This window comes from Columba livia, chromosome 1 (genome assembly GCF_036013475.1).
Source record: "Columba livia isolate bColLiv1 breed racing homer chromosome 1, bColLiv1.pat.W.v2, whole genome shotgun sequence".
Classification (NCBI taxonomy): Eukaryota; Metazoa; Chordata; class Aves; order Columbiformes; family Columbidae; genus Columba; species Columba livia.
In genome coordinates, this window is record NC_088602.1 from 113,687,107 (window position 1) to 113,710,336 (window position 23,230).

The 23,230-nt window shown below is 41.0% G+C and overlaps 1 protein-coding gene across 4 annotated transcripts in view; it reads left to right on the forward strand.

Annotated features, from left to right (window-relative positions):
* Nucleotides 1-8,528: 8,528 nt before the first annotated feature.
* Nucleotides 8,529-23,230, forward strand: part of ANOS1 (anosmin 1) — a 143,284-nt gene continuing 128,582 nt past the window's right edge. For 2 of the 4 annotated variants that reach the window (XM_065073718.1, XM_065073727.1), the window contains exon 1: nucleotides 8,529-8,870. In XM_065073718.1, the coding sequence (XP_064929790.1) occupies nucleotides 8,679-8,870 (192 nt within the window). In that variant the 5' untranslated portion in view covers nucleotides 8,529-8,678. Of the gene's footprint in view, nucleotides 8,871-9,509; nucleotides 9,539-23,230 lie in introns of those variants that run through there. The other 2 variants (XM_065073742.1, XM_065073735.1) reach the window with 2 other exon arrangements.

The window sequence follows — 23,230 nt, forward strand, 5'->3', positions numbered from 1 at the left end:
AGGCACAGTTCACTGAAATATTTTATTATAAAGACATCATATCTGCAGACATAGGAAACTGGATTTAGTACTGATATCCCCACTTGTGTGGGGTCACATCCTCCTACGCTTTGGTATTGCAGGTGACATAAATGTCACCAGCCTCTCTGCTCTTCTGAGCAGCACAAGCAACAGCACCATTCTGAAATTTATTGCCAAGTGAACAGTCAAAGCAACTTACCTGGGGTCCTTCACTACTCTCATGAGTTTCCACATATGTGTCTGTCTGCACGTGCAAAAGCACGGGTGCATACTTTACCATTTTTAGTACAATTAATAAAATATTCGGGATAAAGGCAAATACATTGCTATGGATTTCCTTTCTATTGATTTCAAAATTAATTAACCTTGAAGAGAGAACTATGAACAATAGAAGTCTGAATTATTCTCTATTTTAAATCTTAAGATTTGCAACACAGAGCAGGAAAATCCATAAAAACAAATTTGCAGGTTCAGCTTCTTCTTAATTGTTGTCATTTTTCATTCTATCACTTACAGTGTTATTTTAGGTTGAAGGACACACTGCACAAACAACTGCTTGAGCACATCAAAAGCTTTCATCTTAATCCAAGGGAACACAATGTTTTTGTACGCCATGCCTTACCTTTAGCTTTTTTTTTGTACAAAACAGTTATTATAGACATTAAGCAGGAATACTAAGACTTCATAGTTATTAACTAGATATGTTTATAAAGGATCAGTTAATTGTGTTGTAGTTCTGTCATCCTGAATGCTGTTTTCTTAAATATTACTCAAATAAATCTTAAAGAATATATTATATGTTATTAAAATTATGCAGTGATGTAAGTTGAGAAGAACTGATATGTGTTGTGTAACAGGCTGGATAGTTGCTTAAGACTGAGGCTAATTAAAAGAATTATTACAATTGTGTCACGTATTCCTTTCAGGTTCTGCACACATTGGTTGAGGCTTTGTACAGCCTAGCCCAAGAGGGCCTTTACCTTGATAGGCCTCCCTCTCCTTGACAAAAGCAACAATGGCAAGTGTGGCAGCAAATTAAATTAATAAATGCCTGAAAACACTTTTCATACACATATACAAAGCAAATCTGACATTATGTTTTGAGGCGATTACAAATTTGATTGGCAAAGACAATGTCAAAAGTGTGTCACTTGGCTTATTATTATGAGACTTTCTAACTAAAATTTGACATTCAGCAATACCCAATGTAAAACATTTGTGTTATCCATATAGCAAAAAAAGTCTTGATAACTATACCATCTCCAAACCAAATTGCAAATGGGAAACCATAACAGAAATTAATGAGCTCAGTGCTGTCTGTTCTTGATTCAGTGTTATTTAGATTTCATACTGGCAATGTATAAACAAATAAAATAACTTCTTATGATGTTTTCATATGACATGATTATTGACTTAAATGATAAATAATATATAGAGAATTATGAATCACTCTGTAATCTGAATTCATTTTTAAACATCATGCATTTTAATGCTGCTATATGCAAGATTGTACATCTAGGAACACAGAAAGTAGGTCACACTCATAGGACAAAAAAAAAATTCTTGGAAAGCTTGTATCTGTGAAAGCCTTTGGGGTCTGGTGAGTAAACAACTGAACATGAGCTCCCAGTGTAATACACTGCCTAAGACTAACATAGCTCTTAACAATATGAGGTGAAGATAAATATAACAAATTACAGAGATCATGTTACATCTATAGGGTATTATTGACACCATTACTAGAATACCATGTCCAGTCCTAAGATATACACCTCAAGGTCGGAAAGTTTCAGAAAAAAACAGTTTTACAGGGTTTACAAAAACTGCAATATAGCAAAACTTCACAAAGAAATCTCAGTCTGGTTAATTTATAAAGGAAGTTAATCTTGGTCTGCAAGTAACCTCCTCTTATATTGCAAATTTATCTTCAGATGGATTTCAATCTATCTGCAGGTGGATTTCAACATGCAAGACAGTCTTCATCAATCTAAAAGGTGGAAAAAAGTTCAATACCTAAACATTAATAAACACTGCAGTCAGGCTAGAAATAAAGTACACATTTTTAAAATAGAACAACAACAACAACAAACTTCCCCAAAGATGTGTGGATTTCTACATTGCTTTCTCTCCTGATATAAAGAGCATGTGTCTGTTTAAAAACACGCTCTAGTTCAGTCAGAAGTATGGGATATGCAAAACACAAGACAAAGAATTATGGTCTGTTTGAAACAAGAAATCAGACCAAATGACTGGAGTGACAAGAGGCAGCTGGGAACATGCCAGTAAGATATATTTTTACTGGAAAACTTATTTTTGCAAACTAGTTGAAGACACAGATTTGGAGCAAGTGAGGCCTTGGCTTTGCCCTGTTCTATGTGACCCTGAAGAAGATGAGAGTCTCTGAGAGGAAATAAGTATGTTTATTCAGCTAATAGCATTGTTTGCCTCTGATCTTTCTTTATAGCTGTCTCAAGTTCATAATTCATCTTGTTTTGTCTCCTTTCTTTTGTATTCTGGACAAAACCTCATTCAGGAGTATCATTTAGATACCATCTTTGATTTTAAGGCTTTGATCTCCACATCTTGAAAATCAGGGTTTTATTTTAAATCTGCATTCTTTGGCATAATGTCTTTAATATTCAGCCCTTTGTATCCATTCATGCAGCTAAACTCTTATTATTTTCCATCCTAAACACTGTGCATTTTTTTCTCTGCTCTTGATATAATAGCAAATTTTCATTTTTCAGCAACAGGACAAAGGGTGCCTTCCCAGCCTATATGAGACACAGAGATAGACTTCTGGATTTTACTCACAGGTTTGAGTTAGGATGATGCAAAGTCGTATTCCTCAAAAGGAATTTGAGAAGGTCATTAACTTCAGGCATCCTGTGTACAAGTAACACTACAGGTCACCTATAAGAGCCCAGGGCAATAAAAGAGCTACTATGTGGCCCTTACCACAGGAACAGAGTTGTATTTGGTCCTTGAAGGAATGGGCAAAGCCATAAGAAAGTCTGTTTCATCTTCTCATTCACAGGCATGAGGGTTTGTCCACAGATGGCACAATCTCTGCCACAAAAGCATTCTTCTTTCAACATTGGTTCTGTCTTCCATTGTTTTACTTGCAGAAAGAAATTAGTTCGTGGAAGCATCTTCCAAAATTACTTCATTTTCTGTGGTAAATGCTTTCAGCTTCCCTTGAGCAGCAGCAAACTATGGCAGACACAGGCTGGATTCAAATCTCAGACAGAAAATTGAAGACCAGTATCTGGTGGAGTTCCAGTTATTGAAGTTGCTTTGGTGAATTGCTGCTAGCAGGAAATCACAATTGAGAAATCACGAGAAATCACAAGATATCACAGCCATCTCCCAGAGGTTTTTAAGTCTATAAGTACAGTTAAAATAGATTTTAAATATATCTAATATTACATCTAAATTATTTTATATCTCATACATATTACCTTCCTCATGTATGTCCTGAATACAAGTGAACTAAGCATGCAGCATAGGTGGGGCATGCAATAATTACTTTAATCCCTGACCACGAATTCACTAACAAAACAAACCAACTACTGCTCTCTAAAAGGCTAATATTGTTCAAATATAAGTTGCAATGCAGCACTAAGTAAGTGCTTCTGAAAAAACACCCGCAGACTTCAATTAAAATTATGGCAAGTGCTTAGTTTTTAAAGAAGACATTGAAGGTAAAGATTTTCTATTATTATTATTATTATTATTATTATTATTATTATTATTATTATTATTATTATTATTATTATTATTATTGAAATAAAATACGTTTGTTGAAATTGTTGTATTGTCCAAATTACAGAATAGTTGTCTTTTGAAGGGACCACCGGAGGTCATTTGGTCCAACACCCCTGCTCAAGCAGGGACACCTATGGTCAGTTGCACAGGACCAAGTCCAGACGACTTTTGAATATCTCCAAGGATGGAGATTCCACAACCTCTCTGGGCAACCTGTGCCAGTGCTTAGTCACCCTCACAGTAAAAAAGTATTTCCTGATGTTCAGAGGGAACATCCTGAGTTTCAATTTGTGCCCATTGCCTCTGCTCCTGTCACTGGGCACCACTGAAAAGAACTTGGCTCCATCTTCTTTGCACCCTCCCTTCAGATACTTGTATTAATTAACGAGACACACCCCTCAGCCTTCTCCTCTCCAGGCTGAGCATTCTCCGCCTGTTTTCATAGGAGAGATGCTCCAGTTCCTTCACCATCTTCAGGGCCCTTCACTGGACTCTCTCCAGCACGTCCTTGTTTCTCTTGTACTGAGGTGCCCCTGAACTAGACACAGTACTCCAGTTGTGGCCTCACCAGTGCTGAACAGTGTGGAAAGATCACCTCCTTTGCGCTGCTGCTAATACTTCGCCTGATGAAGACCAGGATACCGCTACCCACCTTTGCAGCAAGAGCAAACTGCTCACTTGAAGACCAGGGTTGTGAGTTTGTTTTTCACCCACCTCCCTGTCCTCAGGATTCCGTACTGCACCTTTGATCTTCACATCCTCAGTGCACCCCAGCTAGCTGGTATCAATTCTAGCAGATCACCTCTCTTTGTTGGCTCCTCTGTCACTTGGAGAAGGAAGTCATCAACAATGCACTCCAGGAACCTCCTGGGTTGCTTATGCCCCACTGTGTCATCCAGCCAATATCAAGGTGGCTGAAGTCCTTAATGAAAACCAGGACCTGTGAACATGAGGCCGATCACATCTGTCTGCAGAGGGTATCATCCACTCGTTCTTCCTGGTCAGGTGTCCTATAGCAGACACCCACAACAGTGTCACCTTTACCTGTCCTCTTTTTAACTTTGACACTTAAGTGCTCAGTTGACTCCTTATCCATGTCCAGGCAGAACTCTGTGCGCTCCAGCTGGTCTCTCACATAAAGCCCAGCTCCCTTTCCTCGTCTCCCTATCCTGTCCTTCCTAAAGAGCCTGTATCCTTATATTGCAACACTCCCATCATGAGAGCCACCCCACCACATCTCTGTGATCCCCACAAGCTTGCAGCACTGACAGGTCTCTGACTCACCATGCTTATTCCCTGTACTGCCTGCATTAGTACGTGGGCACTCCAGAGAGACACCCCAACAAGCTGAGTTTCCAAAGGGGCTTTGGGGGACTATGTTGTACACAGACTTATAATAATTTTTTACATGGCACAGTTAAAACCGAAGAGAATTGAATAAAGAATGGCACATTAGGGTGATTTAATATCATAAACTAAATCAGTGAACTAGAATGCAGTGGTTCGTATAAAAACAATAAATATTTTTTAACATAAACAACATCTCTTTTACTTGTTTACCTGAAATTAGAACCTGATATTGGCAATTCCTTTGGAATAAGAAGCAATTATTTAAGATGCAGTCAGTTTAATTCAAAATCGATTTAAACCAACTCATTAAACAGAAATAAACCGACACAACGCCCAGTACCTTTCACCGCACAATACCAGCATGTGGCGCTGTCTCCTATGAAAATACAGACCCGACTTTCGCAAAGCTCTTCAAAAAAGCTCATTTTTACGTTGTCAGGCTGTTCTGAAGCACAGGCAGGGTAACACTCCCTGTACTTTTAGCATAAGATCTATGCTCTGAGTTTGAAAGAATTTATTGCTACTAATTCTAAAAGATTATTTAATTTCATTTATTGACCAAAAAAAGCCAGCGAGCAAAATGTACAAATGTGTCTACTTACGTGGTTATGGAATATGATTATCTTTGAAGACTGGTTGATTAGTATATACCATATATTTCCAAATTTCTGTATTCTGTAACCAATTTATTAACCTCTTTAAAATGAGTTTATTTACAATCTTGTGTATCTTGTTTTTTGGTCTGTCAGATATTTAGTCCAGATATTTAGTGAGTTTTAATTACCTACTAAATTCTTGAGCCACCAAGCCCGTTTCTTAATCTCCGTGTAGGGAACAGGACTTGTGTGAATACTGTTTTACTGGAACTGAACAGTCAGTCTTTTGTGTGCTAACCAAGTCAGCCCTCACTAAAAAGGAATTCACAGACTACGCAGATGATCTCTGTAACCATGACCTTTCAAACAAAAGCAACTGAGTAAACTGTGTATTCATGAACTTTTTAATCATTAAGGGCTCTATGCCCTTTGCTACCAGACTTTATAAACCAAAAGAAACAGGATTTGCACCTTTTTACCTAAAGCTAGGGTTTATGATATGCTACATAAATTGCAGAGGGAATATGTCTATAGAAACATCTGCCCTCTCTAAATTTGCATCTGATTCACATATAGTTACATATTTTCCAGGCAGTTCTTATCATCTGCTAGAATATGGCAAAAGTTGAAAGCATTTGCTGTACCTGTAAACACGATGAATCAGTGAAGCGACTTTATCGTCTTGACTCAAGGCAAAAAAAGTTGCAAAATTTGTAGTCAAGGCTTAAGAAAACCTATTTGAAAATTAGTCTGTCAGAAATTGCAAAGTCCTGAACTTAGTATCAGGCCTGAATCAGTTCACTATATGTCTTGTCACTTGTTTGGACTGTGCATTTATTTCTGTGCTGTTCTACAATGTGGTTGTTTTTTTCTTGTCAAATACAGAGATCCTGGATTAGGCAAAGTAACTGGTTCTCTAGCAGCAAGAAATCAGTCCGAATTAGGAACAGCATTTCTGAGCCACTTATGACCGCTCACTGCAAAAGGCAGGCAGTCACTCCAGCTCCAAAGATGAGGAAGACTTCTGGAGGTGCAGCTGAGACCATCTTCCTTGCCTAAACAGGGGCACTTCCAAACCAGCCAAAATAGCAGAGTACACTTACACAGTGCGAGCAGTGAGGCAACTTCTGTGTCAGGATATGGCAGGTGACCTCGTCTTCTGGCAACTGCACTCCCTCAAGCATCCAAGGGTGCAAAATGTCATCTCAATTTGTTAACACTTGCAAGCGTGAATCTAGCCTACTGGCTTCTTCCAATGGAAGATTTCTAGTCAGCTGACAAGAGACACTGTAAGCTGCAAACTAATATCTAAATGAAAATTTGTTTCGCTTCCTATTTATATGTTAGCAAGAACTTTATATTTTTTTTTTAATTTTTGCCTTTTGTGGTAAACTACTATAATTACAGCTAGAATTTAAAGTTAAATTTTAACTACTGATTTATTAAGTTTGGATTTAACACATATTTCTGTATTTTGTTTTTCTGTTTTACAGATATACATGGGCAAATGGAAGGTGTATGCATATAGTCTGGTAAGAACAATAACATTGGGGAATATGCTTTATTTCATATTTGTGTATATAGGAACATCCATAAAGAGAGGAATTATAGCCATGTACAATTGGTACAAGCCAGACTGGTCAAAGACTTTGCTGTCTTTTGATAAGATTTTTGGTCACTTTCGTAATGAGCACTTAACTTACGCTTAAACTTGTTCCAGTAAAGAAGATTCCTGCAGTCTGTTCAATATAGGGGTTGATAACCACATAAAACTACTACTTATTGTTGTAATTAATCTAGTATTAACTCTTGACATGGCCTAAAAACTACCTATTTCAGCTCATACAAACTTGGGATTTTCTAGTTCGGGAGGCTCACTCCACAGGCTTCGGCGAGAAAAGATCCACTTGCTCTTTCTAGTAGCACATACTTGGAACGGGAGGAGTCCATATAGCGTAAACACAGAGAGGAATGTAGTGCGCAACCTCTGTGCTACATACTGTAGTGTGCGCTCCCAGCCCTGGGACTGAAGGCGCAGAGAGAAAGGACGTTCAGCTGCTCTATACTGCATGGTAGCCATTTTAAAGCTCAAAGCGCTGTTTTAATTTTGCAGCTATTACCCAGAGGCATTGGACTATAATGACTTGTAGATTTTCATTCTTAAATAACTCTTCGGAGGAGCCTTCACGGGATTCACCATGAGACACATGCTCACTGCGGTGTTTCACTATAAGAAACGCAGAGTTTCAAAAGCCAATTTCTCTGCCTTCCTCGTCCTTAAAAAAAAAACAATAAAACAAAAAACAAAAAACACAGAGAATGCTTTAAGGCTTAGCAGGGTTGCTGACATACAAAGCCACTGACGGGCCATGCTGCTCCCCTCCACCAGCGCAGGGTGCCCGAGCTGCCCCAGGCCGCCGCGCCGGCCCAGCGCAGATAGCGGGCCGGGCCACGCACCAACCAACGGCCGGTGCCCAACGGCCGGACAGGTGGGGGTCCGGCCGCGCACCCCCAGCGCTACGAGACCCCCACCCCGCCCGCCCCAGTATGAGGACAGGGCTGCGGGATCGGCGCGCCGCTACCCGCCCAGATGCCCCACAGGTGGCGGCGTCCGGCGACTGCCCAGCGGCGGGCCCGGCGGTCCGACCTGCCCGCGGCCACCACGGCCCGCCCGCCCCGCCACTGGCGCTCGGCGCAGCCAATGGCGCGGCCGCTGTCAGGCTCGGCCCGCCCGCTGCCGGGCGGGGGAGGGCTGTGGGCCGGAGCGGGCGGGAGGGGGTGAGGAGAGTTGAATGATTGAACTTTTCTTGTGTAGTTTGTGCGGCGCGGAGGTGTCTGCCCCCAGCGCAGCCCGGCACCAGCCCGCCGAGCGGGAGCTCACTCCGGCGCCTGCCGCCCCTCGCAGCGCCCGGCCGCCCCTCTGCCCTCCTCTCCCGCAGAGCGATGGTGCGGAGGGCGCCCGGCGCGTCCCTTGCCTTGCTCCTCTGGGTAACGGCCGCCTGCGGCAGCCCCGCCGGGCCGGGGACTGGCGCCGCCGTCCGCAGGCAGGACGACGCTTTCTCCACCGCCAGATGCACCTCCAGGTGCCTGAGTCTCCAGATCACCCGCATCTCCGCCTTCTTCAAGCACTTCCAGGTAGGGGCATGGCGCCGCGCAGGCCACCCCCGCCGCTGTTGCCCGGCCCGCCCGGCGGGTGGGTTTCCCCCGCCACCGGCGCGGCGGACGCGATGTAGGGGCGGGAAGGACGGCGGGGCTGGAGAGCCTCTTGGCAAAGTTTGGGGGTCGTTTCCCCAAGGGCTGGCGGGCGCGTTGGGGGTGCTGCCGCCAGCACAGGGAGGCGGCGGGCAGGTGGGCACAGCCCCGCGGCAGCGCCGAGACCCGCGGGTGCCGGTGGGTGCCGGCCGGGCTGCTCGCGTGGCCGGTCGGCGGGAGGAGGCTGCGGATCGTGGGGCTCCCGGCACGCCGCGCCCCGACACACGCTTGTCAGCTGCTCGCCGGCCGGCTGGGCAGCGGGGCTGAGCCCGCGGAGGGGCGAGGCGTGGGCAGCGCTCTGCCCCGGCTCCTCGCAGGTGCTCTGCGTTGCCTCCAGTGATGTCCAGAGACGTGGGGAGGGTGGGACCGGCGCAGCACGGTGCTCCGGGGCCAGGGATACGCTTGTGCTTCCGAGCGGAGGGAGGTGTCGGGGAGATTCCGCGCGGCTTCCCTTCTCCAGCCTGCTGGGAAAGTTTGAGATGGTTTTTGTAAGAGCGATGGTCGAGAACATGTAATATTTGGTGCCGACCTCCTAGAAGACGAGGGTGATGGTAAACGGCTGGCTTTTTATTTATTTATATATTTTACTTTTATTTTTATTTTTTCCTGAAACAGAAGCACACCTCTGGCTAATGGGAACGGGGAAGTAGGGGTGAAGTGGGGGTAAATGGGGATGAACTGACAGGAATCGCTTGAGGTATAAAATGAAATGAAGGTGAGCCCCGAGGGCGACTGTGCTGGAAGCAATGCGGGAGGCGGTGTTACAGCAGCGGATACTTGCCCGTCCTTTCCCCTCTTCCAGTTATACACGTACCTTTCCCTTCTCCCTTCCCCACCTGTTCTACGTTGTGCAAGTATTAAACTGAGTCGACCCCGAAGAAACGTTGTAAATCCTCCTGGACTGCGAGCCCTTCTCCGTCCCTGGCCCTTAAGCCCTTTTCGGAAAGGTCTGGCTAGCCCGGTGGGAAGGGAGCCACCTCCACCTTTCGGGATGGCGCGTCCCTGCAGCGCGCAGGGGACCCAGCGCCGCTCTCTTGCCCTGCGTTGTCCTGTCAGTTAGAAACTGGAACCGCCCGGGCAAATGTTTTGGGTCAAGCAGCGTTCAGGGCTAAGCTGTCGGCGCAAAAGGCACGTTTGAGAGATATTTAAGGATAACCCGATTAAAAAAAAATAGAAAAGAAAATCAGTGTGGAAGGGAAAGCTTAATGCCTTCGTTTCAACGGTAGCAGAAAGTGTTCGGCGCCTGTAACCAGCTTTGGGTTAAAGACCCCGGGGACGCGCCGCGAGGGGCTGCGCTGCCCGCGTGGGGCGGGCGGGGCCGCCCCCCGCGAGGCTTCTCCCGCCGCTGTGTTGGGGCCGGGGCGGCGGGGCGGGCGCTGTCAGCGCGGCCTGCGCTTCACGGGGCGGCTTGAAAGGAGGGAACCCATTAAAACACTTCATTATCTTGGAGAGGGATTAGTATTTTTTATTGCGTTGTCAGGCGGTTGTAACTTAGTTGTTTTACAGTTTCAGTGGCTAAAGAGGCAGTTTAGATCAAGCCAATTTCTGGTGAAAAGCTTTTTTTTTTTGTGTGTGTGTTTTCTTGGCAAGGTTTCCGACGTAAAACTGCTGACAGAATACACATTGCCAAACAATAGTGATTACATTTTAATTAGCTTGGGTGAAATAAGCTGCAAATTACTCAGTTAGCACTTGATAACTGGCTGGTGTTTTTATTTTTTTTTTTTTTTAAATCAGTTGAAAATCTCAGAGTTTTAACCCCAACCTGCTAAAGCATACGGTAATTTATCTGAATGACCAGAAATTAAACTCCTACTAGACATGAAACGACTGTAATGCTTGGAAGATAAAGTGTTCCTGTTTATAAAAGTTAAGCGTTTTATTGTCTTTTAATGAAGGAAAGAAGGAGAGTTTTAGAACAGAGCAAGCATCCAATCTTCTCACAGGAGAAACAGTGGACTTTAGGACATGCAGGTCTGGGCCATAAGGATTCGATGCTCCTTTCATCCTCCTCTCTTCTCCCTCTTTTTAAATACACCCCCCTCCTTTGTCTCCCCCTTTCATCTCAACTGGTAGCAGTTTCTGAAGTTCTTTTCATTTCAGAGATGCCCACTTATCTTGTAATCTGATTCAACCTTTGAAGCCAACTAAACACTAGCTCGTCCCAACGGGAGCAGGAAGGAACTCTAGTGTCTCCCGATTAGGACAAGAATTGAAAGAAGATTGACCCACCCATTTCCCAGCTCTGGTCTAGACACAACCTCAGTGATGAGGGTCATGGAGATAGCATGGATGCTTCATAGGAGGTGGACTCCCTGACACTTCAGCGAGTTCATTTTGTGTAGTTCACAGTACGAAAACCACATCACTTAACCTTTTACGTGGAATGAGGGCCAAGTAGTATGAACGTGAAATCAGGATTACTTCTATACCTGCTGATTCCCTTGTTTGAATGCCAACTGATTTTTTTTCAAATTTCCAAAGTATTCGTGAGAAATTTTCATTCATTTTCCTCCACAGAAAATTTTCACCTACTTTTCTTTACCGTTCCAATTTGTGAAAGCGTTAAGAGAGGTGCGGCATTTTATTTACTTATTTATTTTAATCTATTTGTTACTTAACTTTTGGGAAGCAGGTCTAAGTCTATTTTAGAGATGTATTCTCAGTAGGAAATTATTTTAACTGAGGCACAGGCCAAAGATTTTTTTTTCCATATGGGCTGTTGATGTGAGCTAGAAGAATTAGTCACCTAAATCAAAAGCCTGTGATCTTCAGAATACCTGTTGAATAGGTGCAGATGCCTACTTTTTGCTATAAAATTCTCATGGCCAGGAGTATTCCAGTTTTGGAAGTGTTGGGGAATTCTACACAGAGGTTACACCAAAGGGCATTTGGGCTTGATATCTGAGATATTGCACAACATAGATCTTATAGCCTGATACGTTTTATGTCTAAATATGACCTATCTACGGACTAAGAAGTTTCACACAAAGCATGCTAGCACAAAGTCCTTTCATAGAAAAGCAAACAAACAGAAAATGTAAACAGAGTGGGTCATAGTGGTTTCTTCTTTTCTAAAACAGCATGTTAATGATACTCGTCCACCGTAGACAATGATGTGCAATCTATGAATGAAGGGACTCCAACACACCTCTTTTGTCTTCCTGGAGCATGTGCAGCCTTGAGCTTTAGCTTGCTTTGGACTTTTGCAGATGAGAGGATGCGTTTTCATCCCAACTGTGGAACCTGTGCCACTGAACAGCACTGAATGAAGCATTCATTGACTCGTGACCAGAAAGAGTAGGGCAAGGAGAACACACCTCTCTAGCCTTAACGTTCAGGCTATTTGGGGCATTGAGATGGGTCTTTTACAATGACTGTTGTGTAAATGTAGGAGCTAGTAATTGATTCTTTCACTGGAAGCTGTCTATGCTCCTTGGTGATGCATTGTCAAGTAGAGTTACTACTGCTGTGCTTTGTTTCTGGCAAAATTCTCTGTAAAACACCTGGACAGGGAAGGGTGGTGAGAGTGTTTTTCCAACAACCAAGACCATGGCAGTCAATGGCCAGCCTGCAGTGGAGAAGACATAGATTTGAACCTGACTGTTCTGGATCGTAATCAATGTTGTACCCATTTGGCTGTTATCTGAAAGACCATGCCTGTGTGTTAGTAAGCTGCCCTTATAAAATGGGAAGGACAATTTTTCCTCTAGTTTGGAATGATAGGAAGGGGTAAGGTGCCTGTCTCCGCAGGAAACATCAAGACTCTGAATCCTGTGTGGAAGAGGGTGTGCTGTTCTTGGGAGTGAGGTTTTATGGATGGGTGATGTCTTTGGATATGTTCTTTTCCTCAACATTTTCTTACTGAGGCAGGTGCCTTCTCAGCGTTTTAGCTGATGGAACAGGAAAAAGATAGGAATTCTAGTTTGATGTATCCAAAGTTTACTTGTGAATTTGTTTTTATAGTAACCTAGTACAGTAGGTAAAACACTCATGAAGATGAGGTCACAGTTACTGCACAAGTTTTTGTATCCCTGAAAAGGATAGGGACCTTGTATAGCTAGCCGGAAAAGAGGCTTGGATACTCAGATAAGTTCAGCTAGGGCTTTTCTGTATATTCTACCTGTTTTACTGGGGTGAGACTAATTTCCTTGCATTGCTGTCTAAGGGGCTAGCCTTTCCCATCTGTCATATTAGTTGTGGATGAACTCCTTCCATTTTGGGGGGAGCAGGCATGGCAGTGACCTCTAGTGTTACATTTCCAAGTTGAGTGAAAACGTAGTTTGGATTTTAACCTTAATTGCCAGCCATCTGAGCCATGTTCAGAAAACAGCATGATTAAAAGTTTCCTTTGTGAATAAGGGCTTAAGCATCAGTGTAAGCACATAGGCTACAGGTACAGCATAAAAAATGTTATGGAGAGCAGTGTTTGCTTGGACCTGAGAACTCATGGTTCTCTTGGGTTAGTTGCCATCTGTTACAGACCTCTCAAATGACTTCCTGCTTAATACATCGAACTTAACAAGTTAGCTAAAGTAGAGATGATGTCGATCTTGTTTACTGGGTCAGAAGCTGAAAGGGTGGTAGAACATGCTGGAGGCTGGAAGAATGGCAGCAGCAAGGGCTTTAGGAGTACTTAGCAGCTAGACTGATTGGCCTTGTTTGCTGCATGGAGCCATGTGATCACAGAGTCACAGAGTACTTGAGGCTGGATGGCACCTCTTGGCAACCTTTTCTAGTGCTTAACCACCGTCACAGTGGTTTCTTATGTTCAGGTGGAATTTCCTGTGTTTTGTTTTTTGCCCATTACTTCTTGTTCTGTTATTGGATACCACTGAGAAGCATATGGCTCCATCTTCTTTACTCCCTCCCATCAGACATTTATGAACATTGTTGAGAACTGCCTGAGCCTTTTCCATTCCACACCGAACAATCCCAGTTCTCTCAGCCCTTTCTTGTGTGAGAGATGCTACAATCCCTTAATCTTAGTGGCTCTTTGCTGGACTTACTCCACTAAGTCCATGTCTCATTAACATTGACCCAGCACTCCACATATGGAGGAGTGACAAGAACAGAGAATAGGAGTAGTTACATTTTGCATATAAAATGTGTGCTAAATATTGATACTCACTTCTAAATTTGTTTTCACTATTTACATTTTCTTACCTTAGTTTATATGTGACCATTGACGGTTGTCAATGCATTAAATCCAAAATGCTGATGCCAAATCAAATAATTTTTTTCCATATTTTTAGATATTGGTGCATCTCACTATGTGTTGTTTTGGTTTTGTTGTTGTTTTTTTTTTAGGGGGGGGGTTTCTTTTTTTGTATATATATATATTTTTTTTTTTTCCTGTTGGGGTAGTCTTCAATAGTAAATCAAATTTTAGCAAATTAATTTCTTTATTCTTTTATTCTACATTGGGATTTATACATGTAGTGTGAACCAGTTTTGTGACTGCTGTTTGAATAGGTTCCCAAGATCCTACTTTAAGCTTGTTCAGATGGGTACTGTTTAAAGACATACCAGCAACAGTGTAGATGAGCTTAGTCACACAGGTATTCTGTATTCATATTTAGGCTAACTTATCTGGACAGTGGATGAGTTCCAGTTGGACTTTTTGATACAGTATAAACATCCCTCAAATGGTAAGCCAGTTTTGTAATATATGAAGGGAAAGTATTGAAAGATTCGCCCCCTAAGTGTGATTTAGTATAAATCTAATAGTACTGTAACAAAAATTAGTATTTAGGAATTAGTGCTAAGCTAGATCAGCTAAGGCTAACTCAAAATTAGTTTTGAAACGATGGAAAAATGTTCTTTCAAGCTAATAGATCTATATGTTGCATAATGTTTAATAGCTGTAAGAGGGAACAAAAAGGCCTTAAAAGTTTGGTATGTTGATTGACTGATAACTATATGGTGATAGGAGGTTGTTTTCACTGTTATAGATGGACTGTTGCCTGTAAGGACAATTGAAGTTTTTGACAGAAAACAGGCAATTCTTTTAAATAAATAACAAGAGGTTCTCAGATTTTATATCTGCAAGCAAATAGTGTGCAAATGATTACCCGTGGATACCCAATACTAGATTTTACCTACAGGTCAGGCAGCTAGTTGTCTACGTGCCAGCACATCTGCCTTCAAATTGCTTGTAACTCCAAAGGGACTGCACCTGAAAAAATCTGGAATCAGTTCCAGATGGAAAAGTGGTAGGCCAGGCTGAAAGTCTCGGGTGCATTTGCCTCTTTGTGCTCTGCTGTAAAGAAGGTGGACATCATGAAGAAACCTTTAATGTAACTGTCTTGGATAATTCTGAAACCATAAATTACTTTTTGAAAGATATGTAGTACTTCTGTAATTACATGTACTAGATATGTAGTGTGTTATTCCAGAATGTTTCAGTTCCAATGGGTAGGCTGCCCAGGCACCAGGTTTGCTTAGATCTTTTGGGACATGTTCACAATCTTTTCTGTATGTTACTACTTAGGAAATGTGTGCCATCTGCTTGTGTTGCCATTTCAGTACTCTTCTCCTTTCCAAAAATAGTCCTTGTGTTAAATAATTCTGACTTTCATATGTCTCATGAAGCACACTGCTGTCAGTTTCTTTCCACAGACAAATTTAAACATTTGTCATTACTTTATGATTTTTTTTTCATAATGTGTTAAAATTCCCAATTATTCTTCTGGTTTTTATTGTTCATATGGCATATGATCTGGATAATTATTCTGGCATTTGGTGTGTTTTTAATAATAAGATCTGCTATTGTGAACAAGAGGTGCTTCGATCTTCTAACATGATCTTATGTAAAAGCTTTAAAGATGAGAGGTTTGTTTTGAATAATGATGGCTGTATCTAGTGAAACAACCTGCATTATTCATGGTATTGTGGAACTGAGCCACAGTGAGTCTTTGCAGTTGTATCCAGGTCTGGTGTGAACCTCTCTGATTTCAGTGGAACTTATGTTCGTTTTCTTATGGTCAAATTGAAATCTCTTTGGCATCAATGAGGGCTTGCATAGCTGATATGAGTGCAAGGGCTATGGAGCCTTGTCATTATTTTCTAGCAGTTTTGATCTCTCAGATTTGGGACCTTAACCTTAACCGTTGCTTTCCCAAGCTGTGCCTGTTTGGTTGTGCCTTTAGCGTAAGTTTTAAATACAAATGAAATGAGCTGTATTAAAATGTAAATGAATGGTGAACAATTTTCTTGAACAATGAGTTGCCAAGGTGCTTTTCTCACATTTTACTTGTCAGTGCTTACATAATAGAAAAAAAAGATTATTCCATCTTGCTCTTCTTCATGAAATTAAAATTACTTTTAATTTGGTAATTGTGACTGATACAAAATGCAATAAAACCAATAGGAATGTTGTTAATATGTTTTGAGGCAGATATTTTATGTGTAGGAAGCATTAGCAAAGCATAGTTTTAATGTCATGGGGGTGTGTCAGGAAGGGGGAAGAAAGCTTGTTTTTCAAAAGCATTAGAAACCTTTTGAAAGAAAAACGCTCTGAGTTCTAAAATGTAAATACTTTTCCACTCAAACATTTATCCACTTACCACAGAGTGAAAGGGTATAAGCTAGGTGGTGTTCATATTGAAATTATTATTAAAACATTTTTCATTGTCTGCATACGGGTTGTCTCTGTGTTAACTAGTGCTCCATAAATGTGTTTGGTTTATTAAGTGTCCTATAAAGTAAACAAGCCCAATACATTTCTGAGACAGCTTGAAAGGCAGACTGATTTCCCAGATGCTGAACATTTGTCATTTTGCAATGGGCAAACATCTTAAAAGTGAGTGCTGAATTTATGTGCGTCTGCAAATGGGGATGATTATTCAGAGGCTGGTCTACATCTCCATTGGCTATTCTGTGTGAATTTTTGCTTTCTGTGATCATCTGTATTTGAGTACGTATCCAATTTCTATAAACAGAAAAAGGATGTACTGTTATTTAGTATCAGTATTTTAAAGATCAAAATTACAGTTCATGACTGAGTATCAGGAATGATAGAAAAGAAAGACACATTCATAATGGTATTAAGTAATTAGTGCCTAGCAAATGCAAATCTTGCACCAAAAAAAGCACTTGCTTAGGAGTTTACACCAAGAATCTTCATTTTTCGACCTTTCCCACAGCTGAGCCTTATAAGGCCTTATATTTCAGAAACCTTTGAAGTCCATGAAAAGCCTTCTGTTGATTTCAGCTGGATCAGGTCCATGTATGAACACTGGGCCCATGCAGCCTTTTTCAGCAAAGAAGAGGAGTGCTGTGAGCTTGGTATCCCAACTCTAGTTGTATCCCTTTTTTAGTCTTTTAATGTCCAAGAGATCACAGGACATGAAGATGGAGAACTGGGGGTGTTGAAAGGTAAGTGGACCCTTTAGACGTGACTATGGAGTATTGTTCCTTTCATCACTGATTGAAAAGAACCACACATTAATTTTTATCCTCCAAAAAGGACATAAAATATTTCCAGATTTGGGGAACAACCTCTCACAAAGTTTGTATCAAATTTCATTTGACTTCCTTGGATGATATTTTCACCAATGTCTTTCTATGATGTCAAAGAGGTAAAACATCAAAATTATGTAAAAATATTAATGTATGGAAAACATAATACAGGAAAATACATGCATCTTTCACCAAAAAAAATGCCCCCTATGGCTTATTATACCTTTATGGGTACTTAATGTTTTCCTTTTTTTTTTTTTCTTCCTTGGTTGTTTTGTTACATCATGGTCCTTTAAAACTTGACTCAAGCTTGCAAAAGGAGTGACTCCCCTGGATGCAGCTGAGATTCCTGAGGAAGGCAGGGCTCCAGAACTTGCAGGAGAAGCAAAAGAGGCAGAGAGTCTTAGAAGGGAGAAAGCTAGAAATAGGTGACATCCAGCAGGCACGCACCATGGAGGACAATCCTGGGAAGAGTAATTGTCTAGGAGTAGAGGGGACTGTATATTTTACTGTGACACAATTCATTGAAACTAAGGCTGGAAACAGAGAGGAGACACAATGGGCATGGGAAGAGTTGTTTGTAAATATTTTTGACTTCTGTTCTTTCTCAGCTGCGTGGAGTTTTACCTGGTTTAAAAAGGTTAATTATTCTTGTTTGAAGTTTAATAAAAATGTGGTTTGAAAATCTTTTTGTCTTCATTGTCAAGTCCAGTCACAGGTGAAACCTCCAGCAAAATTCGCCCAAAGTTTTAGCTATGTCATGGTCCTGTCATACATACCAATGCAGGCAAATAAATATTATGTTTGTTTTTGACCGGGGTGCTCAAGTGTGCAGCCTATCTAGGGAATGCTATTGACCTGTTGCTGGCTTCCTTTCAGTTTGTTTTCATTAATTTCTTTCCTAAAAGTAACATTGGAGTCTGGAGGCAGTTTATGGGCTGAGTGTGTCCTCGTGGTGGCAGCTTGCCCCTCATTTCTCTCTTTCTTAAATATTTTAACCACATTGATGGATTGTGAGAAGTGGGACAAAGGAGCAGGCTGCTTTGGTTTTATGAACAATACCTGCTCTCCAAATATTATGAACTTGCTCTCTGGAGAGTTTTCAACCAGAAATATGTTCTCGTGATGGCAGCCTGCTCTCTTGAGTCAATGCTGTGATTTTCTTATGTATTCCCAATTCTTCAGGAAAAGCTTTGGATCTTATGCACGTACTCTGTGCGTTTTCAGAAGTGCTGGATTTACTGTACTACACATACAAAGTCTGACCACATGATGAGAGAAAAGCTGTACATATGTTTTATTCCCATACAGTAGAGAATGTGAAGTGGCTTCCCCAGGCACTATGTGAGGGACCGTCTACTACAAGGATGTTATCGTTCAAGTCAGATGTTTGACAAACTGCTACCACTGTAATTTCTCAAGTGGTCACAACTCAAACTGCAAACCTCTCCAAGGTAGTGAAGACTTTATGCTTTTTCTGCCTTTGGGGGTTGCAATCCAGTTGCCATGGAGCCTTTAATAAGATAATATGAGGGAAATAGTAAGATTGCTTCAGGACAAATGTCTTCTGTCCAGAGAGTCAGAGACTGAGGTTGATGGTGAAGACTGGATGAGAATAATGTTCTCATTTAATCTAATGCAAATATAGTTCAAACTTTTTTGCCATTCTTGTAAGCATTGAGAAGTATATTATGCTTTACTTTTTTTTTTTTTTTTTTAAAATTGGATTACTCTTTGGGGGAGCTATCTTCACATTAATTTATGTTAAACCCAAACAAAAAAAGCAATCCCCCAAAAAAAATCACTGAAAACCCCACAAATAATCCTGGTTCACAGAATCACAGAATAGTTGGGGTTGGAAGGGACCTCTGGGGATCATCTAGTCCAACTCACCTGATAAAGCAGGTACACCTAGAACAGACTGCACAGGAATGTGTCTAGGTGGGTCTTGAATGTTTCCAGAGAAGGAGACTCCACAACCTCTCTGCACAGCCTGTTCCAGTGCTCTGGCACCTTCAAAGTAAAGAAGTTTCTCCTCATATTTACATGGAACCTCCATGTATATATATATATATATATATATATATATAACATCGTGGAACCTCCTTCAGCCTGTGCCCATTGCCCCTCATTCTATCATTGGGCACCACTGAAAGGTCTGGTCCCATCCTCTTGACACCCACCCCTGAGATATTTATAAACATTGGTAAGATCCCCTCTCAGCTTTCTCTTCTCCAGGCTGAACAGACCCAGCTCTCTGTCTCTCCTCATAAGAAAGGTGCTCTCGGCCCCTAATCTTCTTCATATTCTGCTGCTGGATTCCTTCCAGTAGTTCCTTGTCCTTGTTGAGCTGGGGAGCCCAGACCTGGACACAATGTTCCAGATGCAGCCTCACCAGGGCAGAGTAGAGGGGGAGGGTAACCTCTCTTGACCTGCTGGTCACACTCTTCCTAATGCATGCCAGGATACCATTAGCCTTCTTGGCCACAAGGGCACATTGTTGACTCATGATCAACCTGTTGTTGACCAGAACTCCCAAGTCCTTCTCTGCAGTGCTGCTTTCTAGCAGGTCTGCCCCATGTTCACATACATGAACATGATTTCTCATCTTGTTATTTAGGCCATGGTTCTGGGGCTATACATCATTTGTGGTTCATTGATAATGTTTTTTAACTGTTACTGTTTTCTTTGTACTACTGGAACATTCCAGTCAGGCCTCAGGGCATTTTTGGACCTCAACACCATAAATTCATTTCTTAACCCTACTTTCTGTAAGACTTCGGGTTTTGCTGGAATTTGATACATGGATGAACTGATATGTGAGGCAGCAAATAGTTGAAAGCTGAGGAAGGGGAGATAATAATGTGTCTTAATACAGTGGCTGTTAGTGTTTTGGTGGCTTTTTTTTTTTTTTCATAATTTGTGCTTTTTGGGTGGTGGTGGGTTTTTTTATTTTTTTTATTTTTTTTGTAATTAGATTGATGGTTATAGTTACTTTGAAAACAATGAAATCGTACTACTTGTGTAACTACAACTAGACAATAATGAATCACATTATTATTTGCCACCATTTTTCTTAATCACAAAGAGTGTATAATATATTGACGTTTGATTCGTATCTAGCAGTTTTGGGAAGGGAACTGGAACTATGAGAGCTCGAGGCTTTATTCTGTTTTGAGATTTCTTTCTATGCAACTATGAACTGAGACATCATGAATTAGCGAAGCACTGGTCAGTCTGGAAGGTGCAGTAGGCAGAAGGAACATTTGGGGTTAGACGAGCTGACACAAAGAGGCAAAAATCGTCCCATTAATGAGGTGTGTGTCACTTCCTGTAGTACGTACCAGCAGGTATGGGACATGTTTGTCAGAATAAATAGGATGTAGATTTTTTTCTGCAGCTAGCAGCTTATTGTTGGTTTTTCTTTGAGTTAAAAAATAGAATTAATGGTGTGAAAAACAGTAGGCTTTTGGTAAGTTTAATGCATATTCCATCCAATGGATCCTCATTGACTAAGCTGAGGAGGAATGCATTCGACACTGGGCATGCATGAGCATATTAGCTCATCTTGTGAAATATTTTGTTTAATTATAGAACCACACATGTACATTTGAGCACTGGAAAACACCAGAACTGTAATTTCAGGGGCAATTAAATGTTTAACAGCAAATGATAATTATTTCAAGACTTCTTCCGGTGTTCAAAACCTTCCTTTTCCTAAGTAGAAAAAAAGAGCAGCAGTGTGGACTAATCTTGAAAGTTAAACCAAACCTCAGCCATTTTTCAAATTGTAGTAAGGAATGAAGATTTAAAGGTTCCTAGAGACTATACTGGCTGCCTTTGTTTTGGGATGGAAAGTATGACTTACAAATAATCTTAAAGACTAAAAAGCTTTACATGTTAATGTAGTGTGTAAGCTTATGTTTTTTTTTTTTCTTTAGATGGACATCTTTTCTCCTTCTGACTGATACTTATCAGTCCTTCCATTTAAATGATTAATAGTTTAATACAGGATTTTTTCTGGAGCTCTCACTGCTGGCCCGAGTCTTCTATCCATACAGTTGGTAGTAATGTCTCCAGTCGTTTCAATGGGAATAAGCCTAGGCCAGCGCAAATGTACAGGAAGTGTCTGTTCAGAATTTATAGATAAAAACAAGAAAATTCCCAATATACTGTTTGAAGACAACTTGATTTTGTCAAATATTGTCTTACTACATCTTGACATTATACTTTAAAATTCAGAGTGGTTTATGCCATTAGGTGAAAGGCTGAATTTCCAGTTATTTGCCAGATGCAAAATACCTTGACTTCAAATTAAGATTTTTTAGAAGAGATTCCTTCAGATGGTAAGGAAAAGTAAGAAGCAATTTTTTGATATACCCAGAGCTGAGTACCACTAAAGACAGTGTATAGATTTTTTTTCTTTTTTAAATGAGATATTACCTAGTTACTGATTGTTGCTCTAAGTATCCATGTGCCCTTATTGATTCCAGAGCATCCCTGTTAGTTTCATCAACAGACATGTCTTATTCTCTTCATAATATGAGCAGATGTCAAATTTTCATGCCCCTAAGATGCTTACTCATACCTAGTAGATCCATCTGGTATAGATCGAGCCTCAGTCAACTTGTTCTCATCCATGACCTTCCCACTGAGAAAGCAAATCGAGCAGAGCTCCTCAGTCCAATGAAAAAGAAACTTGAATATTATCAACATATTTGTAGTACCACAACCGACTTCACTTCACTGTTTTTCTTAATTGCTTTACACAGGTGAGAAGGCAGGTAAAATGGAAGCAAACACTATAAATGGGATAGAATTCCTGGAGCATGTCACCAAAATCTGAGACTTTTAGAAGATGGAACAACTAAAATGTTTGTCAGTTCTGAAAAAAACCCAGATGATTTAAGAAAGAGGAACAAAATTTTAATATAAAGAGCCTCCTGGTAATTCAAGATGTTGACAGCTGGTATTAACCTCAGTTGTCCATATTTTATGAGCTTGAGGGTATACATTATGTTTTTCTTTTGTGTCTGTTAATTTAGATCAAATATATAAAAGCAAATTCTAAGCTTCAGATCTCCTGTGATCCTTGCAGTGGAATTATGTGAAATTTCCATATCCAGTTGCTTACATTAACTAGAGGCTTTAAAATACTGTGGCTTGGGTAGGGATTTAGGCTGAGCTTTGACACCGCTTATATTACTAGCCTTCCAATAACTTCAGTGCAAATTAACCTGTCTTAATTTTTAACTCTTTCACATGATGCCAGAAGTGTTTGAAACGTGATGGACCTGTTAGGAAATGATGGCTCTGCATAACAGCTATATTTCTGGTAACCAGATGTGTTAATCACAAATGCTTCAGTCCTACCTTGAACAGATTTATTTTCTTTTTATAGTATGTCTTCATTAGCCAGTTATCAGACTGTATTCTAGAAAGCTGGCACATGAAAGGCTTTTATGTTTGTGGAGGGTTTTATGACAATGTGATGAGGCAATGTAAATCTTCCACTGAGGATTGTTACTGTAGAAAGATCCAGTTAACATCCCTGTAGCTCAGACTGTATAAGTAGTTTCAGTGTGTTATATCTTTCTCAAATAATATAATTTCATGTTGATTTCATTCCCTCTCATCTGTCCTTTCACAGTCCTAGGTTGGTTGCAGGGTTGTCTAGAAGACTGAACTGCAGCAATTTTACCCTGTTAGACATGTTTCTTGTGGCATATGGTTCTTAACAGACTGGAAAAAGCTCCTAAGAAAACTGGAAGAAGTACATT